The 19,950-nt window shown below is 40.1% G+C and overlaps 1 protein-coding gene and 1 long non-coding RNA gene across 2 annotated transcripts; one reads left to right on the plus strand and one right to left on the minus strand.

Moving 5' to 3' along the window:
• Positions 1 to 413: 413 nt before the first annotated feature.
• Positions 414 to 13,155, minus strand: grhl2b (grainyhead-like transcription factor 2b). The gene is made up of 16 exons (XM_061760650.1): positions 12,788 to 13,155; positions 10,111 to 10,300; positions 9,203 to 9,270; positions 8,789 to 9,128; positions 8,440 to 8,498; positions 8,203 to 8,359; positions 7,604 to 7,715; positions 4,369 to 4,463; positions 2,367 to 2,525; positions 1,843 to 1,900; positions 1,621 to 1,760; positions 1,429 to 1,466; positions 1,270 to 1,361; positions 1,032 to 1,117; positions 882 to 946; positions 414 to 562 (listed from the first exon to the last, which is right to left on the minus strand). Exons 1-16 carry the CDS (start codon positions 12,805 to 12,807, stop codon positions 448 to 450), a joined length of 1,794 nt encoding a protein of 597 aa, XP_061616634.1. The 5' UTR covers positions 12,808 to 13,155; the 3' UTR covers positions 414 to 447.
• On the plus strand, positions 12,951 to 19,116 carry LOC133471337 (uncharacterized). Its single transcript, XR_009786182.1, has 3 exons — positions 12,951 to 13,015; positions 13,184 to 13,274; positions 16,733 to 19,116. It is a non-coding gene; the product is annotated as an uncharacterized LOC133471337 (long non-coding RNA).
• The last annotated feature ends 834 nt before the right edge of the window (positions 19,117 to 19,950 follow it).

Below are 19,950 nucleotides of genomic sequence, written 5' to 3' on the forward strand. Positions count from 1 at the left end.
TCTTGACACATGTTGACGTGAATATTAACATTCTCATTTTTGAAAAAAAAAAGTCACACGAGGGCTCATGTTGAGGGCGACTTGCAATGGAATCGCTGAAATGTGAAGTATACTTGAAATTGATATATATATATATATATATATATATATATATATATATATATATATAGCGAGAGAAATAAATAACAACAACAAAAACAACAATAAAAACAAATCGGTGGGCATGCACAGAAGCTGCTAAGGGAGAACTATTTCAGGCTACATACATATTTTCATGATGGCCGGTGGGGGTGTGGGGGGGTCTTTGGCAATACAAATCAAGTATGTACACAATGAGAAGACACTTTTTACAGCGGATCCGTAAATGTGGGCTCCGTTATTTCTGCTCTTATGGACCAGCAATGATTACTTAGTTGTTGTTGTTGTTTTTTTTGCGTGTGTGGTGGTTCATATTTCAGTCAGCGTGACCTTGTAGGTGTCGGCGTAGCTCTCCATGTGCAGGATGAACGTGTCCTCGTTGGAGTAATGCTCGATGATGTTGTCGTCCATGTTCACCAGGATGCTGGCGAAAAAAAGACCCCAAAAAAAAAAAATATTTTTTTGTATAACTGTAATAAAAAGAAGGGCTGTTCGATACCACTTTTTTTTTTTTTTTAAAGTGATAACAGTGCGAGCATTTACTCTTGACTACTTTCGATACATAAGATTTCAATGAAAACAATGCCAGACGATTGTGAACAAAGACGTTTCTTTCTTTCTGACGCACAAGATAACTTCAGACATTTAAGCCACATGCTGCTTCAGCGAGTCTAAAGACAAACACATGTCCATTTACACTTGACAAGAGCACAAACATACAACTGTTGACATCTCTGTCTCACCCTTTTTTGCTTTTCTTGTAGACTTTGGCGATCTTGTCGGTGGTCACGTCGTACTTTTCCGATATCTACGACGCAAACGGAAATGGTTTTTTTTTTTGGACCAAAAATTGGGAATCGTCGTCTTCGCGCAAAACGTCGGCCGCCGCTCACCGCGTCCACGAGGCCTCGGAGCGTGGGAGACTTGAGCATGAGCGCGTCGAACACCTCGTCCGTCTCTTTGCGGACGTACAGCAGCACTGCGGGGAAGGGGGGGGGGGTCGAACGTGTGATGTCAAGAGCAATTAACTATCAACAAACAAACCGGATGGCACTAGTAGAACGGCTATGTCTACTCGCACTACTAGTGACATTCTACAACGTGACTATTGAACACGTAGCGCTTCACTACCTCTCTTGTGCGCCTCCTCCTTGATGTGCTTGTGCGGCGACGGACACGAGTCTCCCTCGGCCGGCCGGAACATCCTCTTCACCAGCACGCTCCTGACGCAGACGTTTTCAGGAATGAGATTTGGACCGCGTTTGTTGATGTAAATGACATCGCACTCACCCTTCTCGCTCCATCTCCTCCGTGTTGAAGGTGAACACCTGGAAACAGATATTTAGGTTTTTTTTGTCCAAAAATGTGATTTAATCTATATTTTAAATGGCAAATTATTTGTGAATGACTTAATTATTTCTGCAGTGGATTCATCATAACATATGCATTTACAACGATTTAGTTTTTAGCGGCGCGCCGTACCTGTCCGGCCCGCTGCAGGTTTCCGAAGTGGACGTCGGGGATGAAGAGGACTGGCTGCGCTTCCAGGTCGCTCATGGTCTTGAAGTACGTGGTGTCCGTCTTCTTCGGGGCGCTTATGACGCCCGCGGTGCCATCTTTGCCTGGGTACCAAGGAAAAGTCAATCATATCTTCCATATACTTTTGATGTATTCTGAATATTCTCATGAAAGAAGACTCAGTACCTTTGGACTTCTTGCGGAAGAGCTTTCTCTCTTCATCTCTTATCTTACGTTCAGCTCCCTGAAAGAAAACCAAAAAAAAAATCAATCAATAAATAAAGCTAATTAATTGACAGGAGACTAAAAAAAAAAAAAAAAAGGAATGTGCTGTGAACAGAGATGATCGCCAGGGGGAGTACTTGTGCCATGATCCTGCCTAATCAGCAGTAAAGCAGACGTCATAAGGACCAAAGTATTGCTTAGACGAATCAGTCTTGGGGACGACATCAAAAATGTCGCTTAAATAAAGTAACAAGCCTATTTTGTCAAAGTAAGGAGTAGACAGTGCAAATATTTGTTTCAAATGGGAGTAAAAGGTCATCAGAAAAATAAATAAATAAAGCACAGATACCCGAAAAATGTGCTTAAGTACAATAACAAAGTATTTGTACTTGTACCCCGTTTCGCATAAAGGCCATTTGAACAGAATAATGATCGGGATCCAACTTTTGAAAGTGTTTTTTTGGGGGGGACGTCTGGTGTCTGACCTTGTCACAGAAGACTTTGATCTGCGAGTAGGCCCTGTGCAGAGGCTTGTTGCTGCGGTTGTTGTAGCTGTACGTGTCCATCTGGATCATCAGCGGCAGACCCTTCACGCCCTTCTGCGACGAGAAGTCCGTACTCAGGCAGTTGACCGTGATGAAGATCTGAGCGGGAATACATCCAAAGTGTCATTTATACTGTGCGTGCGTACAATATTTTGCACAATCTAAAACCCTCCCCCCCGCCCCCCAAAAGTGACATTTTCAATGCGAAATCCATCAACTTTTGAGCTCGAGTGCCAAGTTTGATTGTAAAATGTTATTGAGTGTATTAATGTACACGTAGCGTTTCACTAAACATTTAATAAAAATATTAAATTATTTACTGACATGATATATTTTATTTTATTTATTTTAATAATCAATTAAACAAGAATTCATGGTCATTGTAAATGTTATTGTTTCTGATTAATTTCTAATTATTGAAAAAAAAATGTAATACAAGTTTTTAAATGGTTTATTTTACTAGTATTTTTACATTTTATGTTTCATAGTAACAATTTCGTTATGATGGTAGATTAATAAATAACTGCTGCTACGAATAATAAATATGTTAAAAAAAAAGAATCCTTCTTATTCATTTTATCAACGATTAATTAAGTTGAACAAATATAACATAACATACCATCTATATGAGGATTTTTGGATTTCTTCCAGCAGGAACACACACACACACACACACACATATTATGGTCTACCCACGCTGTAGTTTGACTCATTATTTTTGTGTTACTGTAATTAACAGGAAGTTGTGATTGGCTCTTCCTCTTACTATTGTGTGCGGCTCATTTAAAAGTCTCAAATGTAATAATTACGCTGTTTAAAAAAAAAAAAAAAAAAAAAAAGGACCTTCAATAATTGACGGCCCTTCTCTTTCCTCCGATAGTGTAAAAAAAAAAAAAAGGAAAATCAATGTTTCATTGGGTTATCCTGGCCACTTTAGCCACAAGCTAAATGCTAATAGTGAACATTTGTTGTTCATTTGAATTCAAATTTCAATAAATGTTATATTGTATTATCCGAGACGGTAGGGTGACTCGTAACTAACATGTTATGCTTCTCAAAAACAAAAACAATTAAATAAATAGGGTAGCCATGAGCTATAATGCTAATGTTAGCTTACAGCTTCACTTTGTTTTCCCTTAAACCTTAAAGTAAAACCGTCCATTTTAATAGATTATACAGAGCTAGAGATAGATAGACTATGTTGGGTGACTTTTTGTGCGCAACTGTAACTAACATAACTGTACTTGTTTTTAAATATGCATTTAAGCCTATATATAAAGTCAAATTGTCCAAGATGATCGAGAAGCTGAGTGAAATTTACCCCAAACTGTCACACACCAGCCAACTATGGTTGCTAACAGCATGCTAAGCTAATTCCGCTCCCATAAAATAAAAATGGATGACTATGAAGCACTATAAGCTCTCCAGTTGCTGTAGTTTATCACGTTTAGTGAGTGTTGTGGTGATTGTACTACGGATGAGTAAATTCTTGCGTCATTTATCCACTTTGCGCTTGTTTGCCAACAACAGAATCCATCCCTACACGCCTCCGGCATGGGTAAATATGCCCGACCGGTTTGCGAGGGGTGTTGAAATGTCAATGGCGGGTATTCTGTAGTGTTTCTTTCGGCTACAATGCTTTTAGTACATGTTGGACTTTTTTTTTTTGTCCAATCAGATTTCAGCCTCCATCTGTTGCCATGTCCATCTAATCTGCCCAGAGTCTTTCGAATGAGAAGAGTTAGCCCATGTGACTTAAAATGATATTAACAATGGGATTTTGTTTGTTTGTTTGTTTGTTTCCAATTCATCCTTACAGGACCAGCTAGTTGGCCCTCGATGACGCCAGCATTTTTCTTTACCCTCTGATTGGTTGGTCCGAGCAAAACAAACAAAATGCCCCAAATACACGGTGCGTTTATGGTGCAGTTGTTTTCCTTACTTTAGCCTCTTCATTGACGTCCCACGTGAAGGAGATGGCGTTGTAGGCGATTTCTTCAATGTTGCCGATGGTGTTGAAGCTCTCCTTGTAGTCGGCTGGGGAGGAGGAACACAACGTAAAAAACAAAATAATAATAATAATAAATAAATAAATAAATAAATAAAATGCACTGAGTGGCCATTAAAAGTCACGAGCAGGTAGCTATTGTTTGTTCCTGATAAGCAATCTAAAGGCACACGCTTGAATTTGGTAAGATAAAGTCTTATCTGGCCTGGACAAACAAACTCTGCGGCTTCAAAACGGCCGCCACAGGGAACATTTGAGCTCTCGGGAGGCATTTTGATGGTCAGACGGCAAACAGGAGTGTCTCCGGAATTCTCTTACTTGGGGGAGCAAACATCCCCTCTTACACTACCTGTAAAAAGCTGACAATGTTCTCTTGCTGCTTCGAAAAGGCACTTTTACAGGGTTCTGTGTGAAAGACCGCCCGGATACATTTTTTTTCTTCTGTTATGGCTCCGATGCAGCACTTTTGCAGTGGTGGCAATATCATGCCTTTTGTGGGTTCTGTGTGAAAGTCAAAGGTGGTGAAGCAGCAGTTTTGGAGCTCTGCTGATGTCCTCCTTTCGCTGGTTTGTGTGTGAAAGGCGGACAAATGCGGGGTCTTCTGTCACAACTCTAATGCGGCACTTTTGCAGTTGTATCAATATTCTGCCTTTGCTGGGTTTCGAGTGAAAGGAAAAGGCGGGCGAACGCTGGGACTTTTGTTACAGCTCCGATGCAGCACATTTTCAGTCATGACAATATCCTCTGAGTTTTGTGTGAAAAAAAAAGTTGGTACCGCGGTACTTTTGCAGTCATAGCAATATCCTGCCTTCGGATGGTTCCGTGTGAAAGGCAAAGGTGGACAAAGGCAGGTCTTCTTCTGTTACTGCTCCAATGCGCGACTTTCGCAGTAGTGTCAATATTTTACGTTTGCTGGATTCTGTGTGAAAAGTAATGGCGGCGGTGATGAGTCAATTCCGAAGTTGCGGTAATATCCTGCTTTTGTGTGAAAATGCTACTGCTCCAAAATATTCATCATGACGCCATTGTTTTTTTTTTTTTACAATGCATTTTGCTACTCAGAGGCACGACGGGGGAACATTTTCACAGGATCTGGTGATTGCGGTGATATGTCGTGACGGATAACGTGTGCTCGCCGTTCCTTGTTCCGCAACAGGTGCACAATGAAGACGGGAAACAAGTACCACAACCCCCCCCCCCCCCCCTTCCCCCACCGCCCTTTTTCAAAAAGCTCATGTATTCTATGACGTGGCCCCGAGGCACCTGCCCCCCCCCCCCCCCCACACACGCCCTCCTCTGCTGCCATTCAAATCAGCTCTCCCGGCGGTTTCGGGTTGCATCCAGCTCGAAAAGGAAAAGGGCGCAGGGCCGCCTGTGATTTAGCCAACAGACAAGCTGGATGGTTCCCGTCAATCCATGCTGACGCGACACAAGAATTTCAGTTGTGTGCTAAACGGGAAAATCCCAGTAGGTGTAGCCATATGACTATATTTCCTTAATCTGACATCATGGGGAAAATTAGCAATGACTTTTTAAGTTATTACAATTTTAAAATCTATTTTCTTATTATAAATGTTTTATTTAGATTTTTCTTTTTGATGGCTGAAAGACATTTTTTGAGAGAAATATTAAAATTGGAAATAAATTATTGGTGTAGTTGCTCAATTTCTTTTTTTTAACATTTGCATATTATTTTTATTTTATATTTAAATTTTTAAAAAATCAATAAAGTTGTTTTCTCAAGGATGGTTTTGTTTTAAGACGAGGTACTCTTTTTTACTTTTTATACTACAACAATTATTTAAGCTTATGATAAACAATTATAATTACTTTAAACAATTAATTGTAACAAATAAAAGTAAAAAAAATGTAAAAGTGAGGAATTATTTAATTGAATGATATTTTCTTTCATACTCGTATGTCATTATATATTTTTTTAATACAAACTTTTTAAAGCAGAAAATAGTCAGGAAAAATTTGTTTTTTTGACAAATATATCTTTTATGAAGACATCTTCTGTTTTAACAATTTAACACAAAACAATAAGCCCATCTATTCATTTTCTGTACCGTTTATCCTCAGGCGGGTCGCGGGCGTGCCGGAGCCTATCCCAGCTACCTTCGGGCGAGAGGCGGTGTACACCCTGAACTGGTCGCCAGCCAATCGCAGGGCGCAGCAATTCACACTCACATTCACACCTACGGGCAATTTCGAGTCCTCAATGAACCCACACAGGCACGGGGGGAGAACATGCAAAGTCCACATGGGTGAGGCTGGATTTGAACCCGGATCCTCAGAACTGCGAGGCAGATGTACGAACCGCTCTGCACCGTACCACCCAAATAGAAATAGAATTATGTTTCTATCAATTTGCAATTTTTCCAATACATTTTTGGAACAGTGTCTTACCTCACAGATATCTTTATTTCCAGACTAATCTATTTTTCTCATGTTTTGACAATTAAAAACAAATTAGTGATACACTGTATTACTAGCTTCATTTGTATTCTCTAAATATTTGCACAGAATTTGTTTATCTTTATATTAACTTCCAATGGTGAAAAACAGTCGGGAAATTACGTTTTTGCCCTTTTACGCTGTGGAAGTGAGCATATTTTGTGTTTAATGGTTGCTATGCCGACACACTTCCACGGCGTCCTGCGTCAACGTGCGCGTTTGTGTCCGTGGCAACTGCCGAATGATCATCCAATAGGAATATCCCGACGATGTCAATTAGGAAAATCATTATTTGAAAGGGACAGTGCCTCTTCAGATTCCACTCCCTGTCCTGACAAGCCGCGCGCGTGTGTGCGCGTGCGTGTGTGCGTGTGTGTGTATATCGATGTATGCATGTGTGCGTCGCATACCTCAAACTTATCGCGGGGTTAGCAGGCCCGAGCTTGTCAAACACACAAACAAGCTTCTCACACACATCAACAAGTCATAGTGGGGTTGTACCAGCAACACTTCCCTATTATTCAGGTGTGTGTGAATGTGTGTGCGTCACGGTGTGTGATTAGCCCGAAGGCGAGCAGGCAGTGAGCAGGGTGGGGGCTTGTTTGCGCTCAGTGTGGCCTTTTTTTGTTTTTGTTTTGTTTTTTTACAGGCTGAGTGCATTCCAGCAATGGAATCAAAGACAAATGTGACTCCAGATCAAAACGCGTCTCACCGATGTCCAGGACTCGCTGCTTGGCCGTGTGCTGCCGGGAGTGCCAGTACTTCCAGTATTTCAGCTGCTCGTCCCTGTTTTTGTCCTCGCTAAACACAACCATGATCACGCTCTGCAAAATGCATACGATGATTTGGATGTCAATCAAAAGCAGGCGGGGTGAGCGCTGAGCTAGTACAACCGAAATTCGAATATTTGCTTGATTAAATGACATTGTATTCCCAATAGTCTTCATTTGGTAGCATCACACGTATGTGGATGTTAGATGTTTTTGTCCAATCAGATTACAGCCTCTGTGTGTTGCCATGTCAATCTAATCTGCCCAGGACCTTCAGAATCAGTAGCGCTGACCCAGGTAACTTCAACTACTGTATATTAGCCACGGGACGCTTTCTTTAACCAATCAGATTTTCAAATTGTCCTCATTAACTTCCTGGAGGACTAGGATGTTTTATTAATATTATTTTTTTATGATTTTGTTATGCTATTAGACAAATATTGATAGTGAACTATTCCGGATGATGTATGTGGCACAACTGTGTGCTGTTATGTTGCGTTTTTTTTTGACGCTACAGAGAAAAAAACCAAGCAGCACTCACCCGCACTTTGCTGATGGGGTGCCGTAGGCGCTTGTTGGCACTGAGCTCATTGAGGGTGACGGCGTAGAACTGGCCCTTGTTCAGGTAGGTCATGGGGCCCTCGCCCTGCTTCTGGCGCAGCGAGCGGGTGGCGTCCAGCGTGTACTGGAAGCTCTCGCTGCCACATCGCGGGACTCATCAGACATCGTTAAAAAAAAAAAAAAAAAAAGCTCATTTTCATACTGGGAGGTGACTTACGTTCCGTCCTGGTGGAACAAGAAGTCGTCTGATGCCAGAGACGAAGGCGTGTGGTACTTCTGTCGAGAAAAAGAGCAAAACTTCATTTCAGTCTCAAGGACACGTGTGACATTGAGCGGGAAGTCTGCCATTTTGGTTTGAAGCAGCCATTTTGAGCGAATTTGAGGCTTCGTACATAAAAAAATAGCCCTCGACATCACTTTGAGCTATCGACAGGACATTGGGTGGACATGTGTGAAAGTGCCTGAAATTGAACATGGAGTAAGCCACTTTGGTACTTTGGCGAACTTCTTTGGCCCCGATCGGAAGCGGGTATCCAAGACCGATGTGGCCCCGACTCGTTCCTCACCGTGTCCCTGTCCTCGTCGAAGGGGCTGTCCGGCGGGCTCCGCTGGTCGTCCTTGGGGTAGGAGCCGTGGCTGACGGCGGTCACCTCGTAGGGGCTCTGCTCGTAGACCACCCGGGACGCCTCCTCGCCGTCCACGCGGTAGTGGAGCCCGGCGCCCGCCGTCGTCATGTAGACGGGCACGTAGGCCTCGGCCTTCACCGGGGCCACGGAGGGCGCGCCGCCCGCCTCGGGGCCGCCGGGGTGCTCCGTGTTGAGCGACAGGTTGACGGGGACCGACTTGAGGACCTGGACGCGGTTGTCCAAGGCCTCGCCCTGGACGCCGTTGGGGTTGCTAGGCAACCTGGACAAACACATAACAGCGATGCCAGTAACAAAACACAACTGTTTGTTTAGCCATTTAGCGTGTTTACCAACCTTTTCTCCTGCTCTTCTGTTATTTCCACAGCTTTGGGAGCGGTCAGAAGGCGCTTTTCTTTAGGAACCTGGAAGATCACAATTTACAGTCCATATAAAAAGTCTACACACCCCTGTTCAAATGCCAGGTTTTGTGATATGAAAAAATAAGTCCAAGGTAAATCATCTAAAAACAAAATGTCCACCTATAACCTGTAAAATGCAATTGAAAAAAATAAAAATAAAAATAAATAACTGAGATGTGATTGCACAATTGTGCACACCCTATCATAAGTTGGGATGGGCCTTGTTCAGAATGAACCAATCATATTCAAACTCATGTCCTTGAACATCTTAAATGTATTTGGAGTTAATAAAGTGGTAGAACAGGCCAGAAAAAGCCTACTAGAACAGCAGTGCTTTATTTAGGATTAACCAGAAGCACTTTCAACGGTGGCAGTTGTGTGCTGACTTTAACAAATAGGTAACTGCAACTAAGTAACTGTTGCCATTACTAACTGTTATCGTAACTAAGTAACTGCAATTAAGCAATCGTAACAATGGGCAATTCATTATATAAAAATGAATATCAACAATAACATTTCAAACTGAGCATGAATTATTATTCATTCAAGTATTTTTTAAATTCAATACAAAAATATTTGTAATTTGCTGAGTAATCACAATTAAGTTGATGACAGACAATCAAAGAAAAAAAATGAACATTCATTATTATTGTATGCTTTAGGTCAAACAATTTTAGCCATTTATTTCTGTCCCTTTTAAAAATCCAAATGCGGGCCTGGAGCTCAAAACGTTGCATAACTCCGGTTTAATATGTTTGCAAAATGATACGAGGTCACCGTTCATGGCAAACGATTCTGCGGCCCCGCCAGGTTACAGCTCGCAGAACCCGAGAGGCAAGGTACCTTGTAGTAGTCGTAGAGGAGACCCAGGGCATTGGCGCTGTCCTCGTCGCCGTTGATGCTCATCATGGCCTTGGTGGCGGCCGTCAGCGGGTTCTCCAGGTACGAGCGCCACGCCTCATCCTCGCTGGTGTAGGCCCGCCGCACCGCCGGGAAGGAGCTCTCGTTGGGGACCACCACCACCAGACGCTTGCTGGGCGGACACGACAGAGACCACCGCAGTCACTTGGCTAACTTTTCTCGAATCTGACCACGACTTCATCTACCTTGACCGCCTCCAGGCCGCTGGCGGCCAACATAATTACGGTGATATTTGGATCTATATAATAATAATTTATGCTTGTGCTTGAATGCAAATGATTAGAATACATTTAATTCTAATTAATTAACAAATGATTTATTAAAATACCATATGTAGTGTCTGTTTACTAATATTTTTATATGGTCTAAATGTATGTTTGTCAATTTTAATGGTATAAAATTAATAATATTAATATTTTTGCAAAATGAAAAATGTTAGTTTGTATTAATGTATTTACAATTAATTTAATTATTTCATGGCATAAAAACATGTATGATTGTCTATTATTCATATTTTTTACATAAACTTGTTGCAATTTTTGATGTCATTGTTTTCATTATTTTGTTTAGAAACAATTAACCAATTAATAAAATGTTTGAAATGGTTGATGTACATTCATTTATTTTAATAATAAAAGAACAATTCATGCCCATTTCAAATAATTAATGAATTGATTGATTGATATTCGTGTGCTGCTGATTTGGTTAGCAACATACTTCGAATGGAGTCAGCAGTAAAGGATCATCCCTTTAGAGACAGTTTACATGCTTCGGTAGGAGCTGCTGTTTTGGTTAGCGATGGCGCTCGAGTCGCCCGCTCCACTTCCCGGCGGCGCAAATATTCACAAACTTAATGCGTTGGCCAACGCTTTACGAGGCGAGATCACACACACACACAACACTTAAAACGCGGCGTGTTGTCACAACGTCTTTAGTTTGGCCGCGTGTCAACTCGGCAAATGTTACACAATGCGCGGATACGTATTAGCGGTCGCGCCTTGGCCGCGCACACCTTTTGATAACACTCACAAGAAAGCAATTCCAAACAAATGAGAAGGATTGAGGCCTTGTGAGCGGGACATTTTGCAAGTTTCACGACATGTTTTTGCTGACTGCAGCTCTTAACGAGTCTTTCTGTTTTAAATACATCTCCATGGCAACCGCCTGGTCAGTGGGATGTCAAGACTAATGTTCTTGAACACAAAACCCTTGTTAGACAAATGTCTTATTTGTTTTCTTTTTTTTTTTTATTTCATTGATTTTAAATTACCTTGAGTTCAATGTTTTATGTTTGATTTTTGTGCAGCAGTTTGCATCACCTGTGGCTGTTTTTAAATCAAATGGAGTTGAGACATATTGCACACAATGACAGAAGTCACTTGTTGCATGATACAAATTTAACATTACTGTATTTGTTAAGTTGAATTAATATCAGGTTGAATGTATATTTAACAAAATAATTTTAAAAATATATATGAATAATGCATATTGTGTTCAATTTTTTTATGAATGAGAAAAATGACAAAATCTATCAAATATAACCTTAACCTCATAGTAAGAGCAATATGTATTCATGAATATGTAATTAGAAATACTTTTTAAAAGGGGCAATTTTAATCAATGTATAAAAAAATAATTTACTTGAACACAAATAACTAAAATGCTCTGGGACAGACATTTTCCTCTTGTTAAACCTTGTAAGATCCATGGACGATCAACTTGAATGTAACATTGTTTGATTTGTTTTGGTGTGTATCTGCATTGGTTGAATTAAAAAAATAACAAAAAAATATAATTGTCTACATTTTCTAATAAATTAGAAGAAAATCGAAAAAAATCAAATCTATAACCTATAAAATATAAAATATATAGTATTTTTGTCTGTATAATATGATCTGAAAAACATAACACCCTAGTAGTAGTATCAGCTATATGCATTAATGTTATTAGTAGAACCAAAAATACTAATGAAATATAAATTAATTTGCACACAAATAGCATCTAAAACGTTCTGGGATCCACTCCCCCAGCCCCACACACAATCATGAGGTCAAATCAAACTAATTTAATGAATAATTAATAAATAAAACATATTTGCATGTGCAGAGCGAATCTCAATGCACACAATTGAAAAATTTGCAACATGTGCAAAATAATGAATAAAGTCAAATGACAAAATTCCACATTCATCTCCCGCTATTAATGTGCATATTTACACAATGCCTTAATGCTCGTGCAATAGAATGCAAAATGCAAATATTGAAGTTAAAAAAAAAAATTTTTTTTTAAATCCATGCACGTTTGATGGCATTTCCTTTGGTCAAAAAAAACTAAACAAAAAAAAATGGCGAATCCCAAAACAAGTTCCCCTCGTTACACATTCCCCTCTATAACTTCAGATCACAAATGACCCACAAGTGATGCAAAACGACTAGTAAGCCATTATTCCTCAAATGCAACATTGTATTTTGAATGATTGTTTTCCCTTAAGATTCCAAAGGTAGAGCAAGCGAGCAAAAAAAAAAAAAAAAAAAAGTGGGTCCCCTTCCCCAGTTTGGTCCGAGTATCAAAGATCGTCTCCTTAGGCGAGATCACTTACTTGTCTGTCTCCTGTGACATATTTCACCTCCTCTCCCCGGCTTGCTGCCTGGTGGAACTGGACTTTCAAGTCGGAGCAGGTGATAAGAGGGAGCGGGTTGGCAGAAGTTGGCGTACAGGTAAGTCCACTTTTCTTTTTTCTCCGACTGTTTTTTTTTTTTTTTAAACTCCCCTCCTCCTGTCACCACCTCGCTGCCACCCTCTCGTCTCTCTTCCCGGTACCCGGCAGGTAAAGCCCCGGGTTGTTTTACTCCACCCTCCCTCGGCTCCTTTTCCGAACACAAAAGTTAACTTTAGTACTTTGTCACGATGTAAACATGATTTATACACACGTCAACACGGCGATGTTTGTATTTGGCGTCGCTAAATCGCTTCGCTTTGGGAAATTCTTTCACAGGCGAACGAGGGGAAGGTGAGGTTGCCGCTGATTGGCTGTCCGCGGGCGAAGGAAGATGGCTCCTGATTGGTTGAGGCTCCAGGAAGGGCAGGTAAAGGCCCCGCCTCTTTCTTACCACAAAACGTTTTTTGTGTATAAATAAAATGTATTTATTCATCTTTATTTATTTATTTTTTGTCATTGATCTCATCAAGTTATTAACTGATTTATTTCATACAAGAAAAAACAAATGCAATAGTGAAATGAACAATTCAAAACATTTCATTAAAAAGTGGTTAGTTAATGATGGTTAAATTAACTAAACAATAAAATACATTATTATTATTATTATATTATTATTGTAATAACAAAATATACATAAAGTACAAAATAATAGTTACATAAACCACTTTACATATTCCATTGCATTAAAACCAGTGAATATAAAAGTCTACACACCTGTGTCCAAATGCTGTTTTTTGTGACGTAAAAAAAATGAGAACAAGATAATAATTTCAAAACTTTTTCCACCATTATGTGCCCTATAACCTGTACAACCTCATTTCAAAAAATATATATATTTTCAAAAGGGGAACTAAAAATAAACAACTGTGATAAGTGCCCACACCCTCTTATAACTGTGTCTGTGTTCAGAATTAACCAATGACATTCAAGATCATGTTAAATGGGAGTCAGAACACACCACCCACCATTTAAAGTGCATCTCTAAAGTTCAGGTGATCTAGCAGGCTTTCCCTGACATTTTTGTGCTCATATCTTAAAGCACAAGCTGTGGTCCGGATAGAGCTTCCACAGCATCAGAGAGATCTCATTTTTCAAAGCTATTAGTCAAGGTTTTACACAAATTTTCACAGGTTTTTATTTTTACTTCCCCTCTCTAAAAGGTATCATTTTTTTCATTTTAGTTCATAGGTCACAATGGTGGAAAAAGTTAGAACGTTAATCTTTGGTTATATCTACTGTAATTGGTTAATTATAAATAAATTCATGAGAAAAGATATATTTTTTTAAGCATGAATATATATTTTGATTAAAATAAACAATTTTACATTAAATACAAAAATACAGTGGTATGTCAAGTCAAGTGTGCCACTACTTTTTTTTTTTTTTTTTTTTTTTTTTTTTTTTAAGCTATGAACCAGTGATTTGTTTTTTTAAAAATGTTTTTGGGGCCCGTGTTGTGGGCAAAAATTTGAGTTGCAAGCGAGCTTCAAATAAACCGCTGCTCAAGTGAAGCGAAAGAAAACGGAGCAATTTATTCGAGGTACCGTGATGCCCTCGCTAGTGGGCAAGGAGAGCCACAGTCACAGATGCATTTGTCCATTTTATTTTTTATTTTTTATTTTTTAGATCTAACATGGCCGATGAGCTCAAATGTTTGCCCACCCCTGTCAGAGTCAAGAGAAAAAGAGCAGGGAGGAGGCCTGTCATTAGCTAACACAATGCCATTGTCCCTTTAATGAAGCCATTGTGTGAGCAGATCCCAGTGTTTGGAATCGGCCAGGCCGAGAGCAAACAATGCAGGTGCATGTTTGACTCCTACAATCAGCACCTCAATGCTAATCCAGCCCTATGTATTTAGCTTAAAAGTTCACGTAAAAGGCATGCGCCAGTACCAATGCGTGATGAAGTCAAACTGGATAATAATATGCATGTTTTGCTCATCAAGCAAAAGAACACCATACCTACGGAGAAGCATGGTGCTGTTGTTCTTCAAAAATGTCAGGAAAAGCCTACTAGACTTTATGTGGGGTTAATCAGAGGCCCTTTGAATTGTGGCAGTGTGCGCTGAATGTCATTTAACATGAGTCTGCATGTGATTGGTTCATTTTAAACATAGCCAAATCCCCAGTTAGAAGAGGGTGTGCACACTTGTGCAACCACATTCTCAGTTGTTTATTTTTACATCCCCTCTCAAAAAAAAAGTCTTTTTTTTTTTAAATAGTTGGACAGGTTATAGGTCACAGTAGTGGTGCAAAAAAGTATTGGAATGATTTATCTTGGTTTCATTTTTTTTGTATGTCACAATAAGCTGGCATTTGAACAGGTGTGTGCAGACTTTTAATATCCAACACTGTGTTTGTATTTTTATTATTTTACCTCTTGATCTGGCAGAGCTTTTTTTTTTTTTGGGGGATGCAAGCAAGTTATTGACGGGACAAAAAGACGAGCGCGCATTTGCGTGTGAAAGCCCGCCTTTGTCTTTATGGAAATCATTTATTTATTTTTTTAAACTAAATGAACGTTCCAGGTTCAGTTTAACTGTCAGTCGTGTCATCCCCTTGTGTGTGTGTGTGTGTGTGTGTGTGTGTGTGTGTGTGTGTGTGTGTGTGTGTGAGAGACACCGGCATGTTCTTGTCTCATTTGTTTGACAGAGCAGCTGGGGCCTTTGCGGCGCTCTCTGTGTTGTGTGTTGCGCCGCGCTAGATAAATACAGGTGGACTCCTTTTTCCTCCCAGCAGCACACAAACACAACACGGGGAGAGGGAGATGGAATTTGAAGGTGTTCATTCATAAATGCGATTGTGAACCAGGGGGGCCAGGGGCCACGTTTGATTTTTAAAACCGACAAGATTGGTCAGGGTTCAGGAAAAGCCTACTAGAACCTCTGAACTTTATTACTGCCATTTAACATGAGTTTGAATGTGACTGGTTCATTCTGAACACAGTTACATCCTCAAGTATGAGGGTGTGCACACTTGTGCAACCACATCATCTCAGCTGATTATTATTATTTTTTGACTTCCCTTGATTGAAAATTTTTTTTTTTTTTCTTTTCAATTGAGTTGTGTAGATTATAGGTCACATTAAGTTTTGAAATGATTTCCATCCATTTTCAACACCGCTTATCCTGGTTAGGGTCGCGGGGCGCGGGAGCCTATCCCAGCTGACTTCGGGCAAAAGGCGGACTACACCCTGAACTGGTCGCCAGTCAGTTTGAAATGATTTATCTTGGCTTATTATTTTGATGTCGCAAAACAGAACAGGGGTGTGTAAACTTTGTATATCCGCTGTAAATATTTTTGGGATAATAAAAATAATGTTACTGTTCATAATTAATTCACCAATTATTTAATCAAACCAAAAATACAAGTAGTTTTATTAATATGTTATTGTTTTATTTATTTAATTTATCTCAATTAACTAATTATTTCATACAACAAAAAATTTTGTTTAATTCACATTTATTTTAGTGATGTATTTTATGTAAAATTGAAAATAAAATTTGAAAAACATTACATATAATTACAATTGCAATAAAAAAAATGTTAGTTTATTTTACTGAATAGAAAAAAAAATTGTTTTATTTTTGCAAAATTTCATTATTTTAATCAATTGAATCAATGTTCGATCTTACTTTTACTTTTATTGATATGTGCAACAGATCATTAATGAAATTATTTCATAAATAAATGAATACAAAATTAAAGATATAGTAAATACATTTTATTGAACCTATTACTGGTCTCACTTTTGTTTCTCATCATTTGTGTTTCCGATCTTGACCTTTCCCTTTGTTGCCTCTCTCGCCATGTGACGATGTGACAGTTGAGACATTGCGACTCCGAGCAGGCACGGGCAAGACCAAGACGGCAGCTGCCAAGACGCTCAAGAATTCCCATTCCCATGCCTCCTCCTGCCTTCTGTGTATGTGAAAGAAAAGGGGGGGGGGGGGGAAATACATACCAGACGTTTTTTTTTTTTTTTTTTTTTTTTTTTGCTTGTCCGGACTTGGCCCCAAGATTGGGAGTCAACCTGCTTGGCTGCTCCCAAACCACGAACGAGTGCAGGCAGGTGAGATGGGATGATTTGGATGATTTGTCCTCCGTACGGACAGAAAGAAAGTGAATATTGACACCGGCGCATAAATTACAAGGAACAATTTCACGCCGAGATCCTGCAAAGCTGCCGCATCAGATGCAGCTCGGAGAGGTGAGGCTGAGGCCAGAACATTTTGAGGTTTGAAAAACAAAAACCGGAATCCGAAAATGACCTCTGAAGTGCACAAGCAGTTGGTGGGGGAAGGCCAGAATAAGAGTTATGTGCTCCCTCTTACGTGCTCCAGTTGAGCGGGACAATGCCAGCTTTTACAGGCAACGTGAAATGGAAAATTAAACAAGCGTTAACACTCACAACTATGGAGGATTTCAGTTAATATACAGCATGGACGCTGATGATCCAAGGCATACCACATCATACGTCAGGCAGTGTTGCAGGGTTGAGGAACCCTTTTTGGTCCTCTGAGAGCCGTAAAAGTTCACACGAAAAAAATAAGGCGGAACATTTTGGGCTCAACTCAATTCAAATATATTCATTTGTATCTATTTTGTATTTGTTTATCTGTTCGTGATTATATTATATTGTTATGCACTGTGAATACGTTTATTTACCATAAGTAATGAAATAAAAAATATTAATGAAATATACAAGTTGAACTATAGATGCCATCTTAAAAATTGAATAATTGGTCCATAATTGAGCATGATTAGAATACACAATTTTATTTGTTGAATTAATTTAGAGCAGTTTTCCCCAGAAACTGGCTAGTCTTATTGTACTTATTTGTATCAATGTATCTCTAAATAATATTGGTAAAATAATAATAAAATACAATATTTATCGTAAAATATTATTCATCAATGATAAAGTATCAGTAAAAGAAACAATTTTCTTATACCGTCCTTGTTTATTTCATTAAATAATTGGTTAATGAACTGTAATTAAATTATTAAATTCTAAATAATCTTTTTTTTTTTACCTCACGTATAAATGAGTTGGCCCATGTCTCCGTTTTAAAACCCCAAACCCGACCCTCAAGCACAAAAGTGTGGCCACCCCAGATCCAAAGCATACCACATCATGCAGATTTCAAGCTCTCGCAGGCCCCACCCCCCTCCATCACTTACTGTGACCCTGCTGGTCACATGACCAGATGTTACGAGCAGGCGGCGGCGGCGGCGGCGGCGTTGTTGTTGTGGCTACGCTGCGATGCGTATGTGCGGTTCGACTGGTCTGGCAACATTGTGGCAAAACTGGTTGGTGCGCAACGGGAGGGTGGAAGTAGAGGAAGTGTCAAATGAGGAAGATTTAAGAGTTAGCTTCCTCTTACAGGCGGGAAGGCACGGCGGGATATTCTGATGTGGTAATGTGCGGGTTTGGGGGGCGTACGGTGGCCCCGAAGAGACAAAAAGACGTCCCGTTTGTTGTCAAAGCTGTGATTTAGTCTTCATTTAGCCGTCACACCGACGACACCGCCTTGAGCGGGTTGGCCTATTGCTGATACGTCAATGTGTCCGCCATATTGGATGTGGCCGATGTGCCCGTAAACTAACCTAACAACTTCATAAAGTGGCAACCTACTTCGTTAAAGCTTCTCGTTCACCCATCCACTAATATATTTAGAAAACAGATGTATATGCATATTTTTAAGATATCATTTTTTAAAATGTTTTTTTTTCCAGTCCCAAGTTTTGAGTTGCGCACATCCCGTGTAGTACCACGTTGTGCCACAACATGTTGGGCAGTACTGAGCTTTTCTGGAAGACATGCAACAAGAAAAAGAAGTAGAAAAGGTCCCCTACTCAGCTGCCGTAACATTCATTGTTCCCACTATATATAGAGAGAGAGAAGAGGCAAAATATGCCTGCGAGTGTTGTTGTATGCTGTGTTTGTATGTGTTGCTGCTCTGTGTGTGTTAGAGGAGCAGTTGTTTGAAGGTTTATAAATCAGCATAACATCTATGCTAATTTCCATTAGTCTGTCTATGGCGTTTCGCATTACTGTATATGTTAGCATTAAGATCAACTTTCCTGAGACAAAATATGATTGTTTTTTTTTTTACTCACATACACAATGTGTAATTCTATTTTGTTTTATGTATCAGTTTTACAGTTAACTTAAACTGGGGGTGAGAAATAAACAGTTTGAAGCAAGCACGCATTGCCTCTCATTTGGAGAACCGTGCGAATTGAGTCTTCTTGACATTTTCTCAATCTTTGAGTAATAATAATAATTAGGTGGAGGACACAGCCTCCATCTCGGAAGGGGGATAATATTCTCCGCAGCTACTGACTGGCCGACACCTGGAAGATTTGCTTTCACGCTGTCCGCCCCCCCAGGGGCTTGACAACCCCACCCTGGGTCTTGTAATCCAGCAAGTCCCTGCACAACAGCAACAAGCCGCCTGGGGTCCACTCGGGCGTTCCCCTCGCGCACTTTTCCCCATTCACAAAAGGTTCGTCTCACTTTTCTTATGAACAAAAAAAAAAAAAGCAGGAAAGTGATAAGGACAAGCGAACGACTTGATACTTTTCTCACGGGATAGGATTTCACTCACGGCATGATTCAGTTGACATGATGTGATATGATTTGGATCCATTCATCCATTTTGTGCTCATTAGGCTCGCACATGAGCTGGAGCTGACTTTTGGGCGACAAGACGAGCCATACGCCAAGAACTGGTCACCAGCCAATCCAAGGCCCTCACATTCGCACCTATGGACAATTTAGAATCATCAGTTAACCTTAGATGACCTTTGGTGAGAGAAGCGGGATACACCGTGGGCTGTTGGCCAGCCAATAAATTGACATTTATTCACACATTTAGAAATGCAGTGCAACATATGGCGTTGAAAAGTAGTGACTAGTGTAATTTAGTCAGATGAGCACGAAAATGCGTACCGGCTCCATTCCACCACGTGGGGGCAACGTCGCCAACGTCATTGGCCTCGACGATGACTTCAGGGCTCGCTCGAACATTCCCCAAA

Source organism: Phyllopteryx taeniolatus, chromosome 21 (assembly GCF_024500385.1).
Source record: "Phyllopteryx taeniolatus isolate TA_2022b chromosome 21, UOR_Ptae_1.2, whole genome shotgun sequence".
NCBI lineage: Eukaryota > Metazoa > Chordata > Actinopteri > Syngnathiformes > Syngnathidae > Phyllopteryx > Phyllopteryx taeniolatus.